The sequence below is a fragment of the Gordionus sp. m RMFG-2023 genome, chromosome 5, assembly GCF_954871325.1.
Source record: "Gordionus sp. m RMFG-2023 chromosome 5, tfGorSpeb1-WG-v2, whole genome shotgun sequence".
Taxonomy (NCBI): domain Eukaryota; kingdom Metazoa; phylum Nematomorpha; class Gordioida; order Chordodea; family Parachordodidae; genus Gordionus; species Gordionus sp. m RMFG-2023.
In genome coordinates this window covers 22,678,351-22,680,435 of record NC_088779.1, presented here as the reverse complement: position 1 = coordinate 22,680,435, position 2,085 = coordinate 22,678,351, and the positions used below count along the sequence as shown (strand labels likewise).

Below are 2,085 nucleotides of genomic sequence, written 5' to 3'. Positions count from 1 at the left end.
TTACGATAAAATTAAGTCATTATTTACTAAGGAAGATATCAAAGATGATAAAATTATTATTAAAAAATTAAAATTTTTATTACCCAGTCAAGATGTTTGGATGACTGGGAAGTTTAACCTTGCTTCATAAGGTGTTAAGGAATCTTTTTGGGATTGGTTTTTTAGACTGTCTAAGTAAGTAGACAATGTAATTTTATTAATGATGATCGCATAAAAGAAAAAATGATTGAAATAGGAAGAAAATTAGATAGTATTAACATTAAATCAGAAAGTGACAATGTTAAATCTGTTTTTAGTAGGGATAAAAAGTTTAATAAAAATAATGACAATAATAGAAATAATGATAAGAATTTAGATATCCAAAGTACTTCTAATAGGAATGAGATTAATAGTAACTTTAATAGACCTAATTATTATTCAAGGCAAAATTTTGACAGTAGGAATAGAAATTATGGTGATAACAATTTTAGTAATGTTAACGACAACAGGAATAGGAATTTTATTAATGTTAGAAACAATAACAAATATAATAATAATAACTATAGAAATAATCAGTATAATGATAGTAACTATCAAAATTACAATTATCGGTATAACAATGGCAACAGAAACTTCCATAATAATAATTATCAATCTTATAACAACAACTATGGTAGGAACAACGCCTGGTTTAATTATAATCAGAGGAGACAGATTCAATGTGACGATCAAAATCCTAATAATTACTGATCTCATAACAACAATTCAAATAATTATAAAGTAACAACAGTCTACGATAGCAATAATTGTAATATGAACATTAAAGAAGTTGGGGAAAATAAGGTTGGCACTGACAAAGACAATAATGAGAATGATTTCAATGTCAACAACCTGACTGAAAATACAGACAAAGGTGATGACAGTGCTTTTATGACTACTTTTAAATTAAATATTGTTACTACAACTATGCAGGTTGACACTGGATCAAAGTATACCATCATACCTCATGATATGGCTAAAAAAATTGGCATAAGAGAAATGTAGAAATACAGTTCGCGGCTTACAGCCTACGACGGAAACTTGATTAAAATCAAGGGACAACTCAAGTTAAAGTAAGTTATGAAGGTATCACTAAATATTTACTAGCAGTAGTCGTAGAGTCGAGAAAGAACACGTTATTAGGAAGAATCTGAATCAATGCCTTTAAAAATATTTTAAATAAAGTCAGGAAATGTCACACCAATTATGAAGACGAAATCAATAAAGTTATTAAAGATTGTGAATCCAAATTGACTAGGGAACCAATTATCAAAGTAAATGTAAAATTACATTTAAGATGTGACGCCAAACCTAAATTAATACCACCAAGACGTATACCGTATTCAAAGATTGATCTTGTGGGCGAAGAACTGAAGGGATGGATACACGAAAAAATTATTGAGCCTGTAAATGATGTGCGATAAGCGAGTCCTATAACCGCCGTATCCAAAGATGATGGGAGCTTCAAGCTTTGCGCAGATTTTAAAGACACTATAAACCCAGTTCTCGAAGACTTTAGATACCCACTTCCACGTATAAATAATCTTATAGCTAAACTTTCAGAAGAAAAATAATTTACCAAAATCGATTTCAAAAATGCTTTTCTAGAAGTTCCAATCGATAAAAATTTTTTTGACTATATCCACACATAAGGGATACTACCAATTTACCAGACTTCCTTTTGGGTTGAAAACTTCATCTGCTATATTCCAACGAATCATGGATCAGATTTCCGGTGATATGAAAGATATTATATTTTATATTGATAACTTATTAATAACTGGAAATAACGATGAAGCACATTTAAACAACATCAAAAAGGTGTTTGAGAGAATATTATTGTACGGGTTAGTACCTAACTTGGCTAAAAGTTTATTTTTTAAAAACAAAGTGAGGTTCCTGGGTCATGATATTGACGCCAAGGGGATTCATGCTAACCATGATAAAATTGAAGCAATAATTAACATGCCAGAGTCAAAATCTGCTGCTGAGTTGTCAACATTTCTGGGAATGGCTGGTTATTATAGAAAATTTTTAAATAACCGCTTATATTGCTGATCCGTTGTA

The 2,085-nt window shown here is 30.0% G+C and overlaps 1 protein-coding gene across 1 annotated transcript; it reads left to right on the top strand.

Moving 5' to 3' along the window:
- Positions 1 to 222: 222 nt before the first annotated feature.
- LOC135930253 (TBC1 domain family member 5 homolog A-like) lies at positions 223 to 729 on the top strand. Its single transcript, XM_065467034.1, has one exon. The coding sequence runs from the start codon at positions 223 to 225 to the stop codon at positions 727 to 729; it is 507 nt and encodes a 168-aa protein (XP_065323106.1).
- The last annotated feature ends 1,356 nt before the right edge of the window (positions 730 to 2,085 follow it).

Excerpts from the sequence above, each read along its gene's own strand:
- LOC135930253 (XM_065467034.1), top strand. The coding sequence starts at position 223 with ATGATTGAAATAGGAAGAAAATTAGATAGTATTAACATTAAATCAGAA.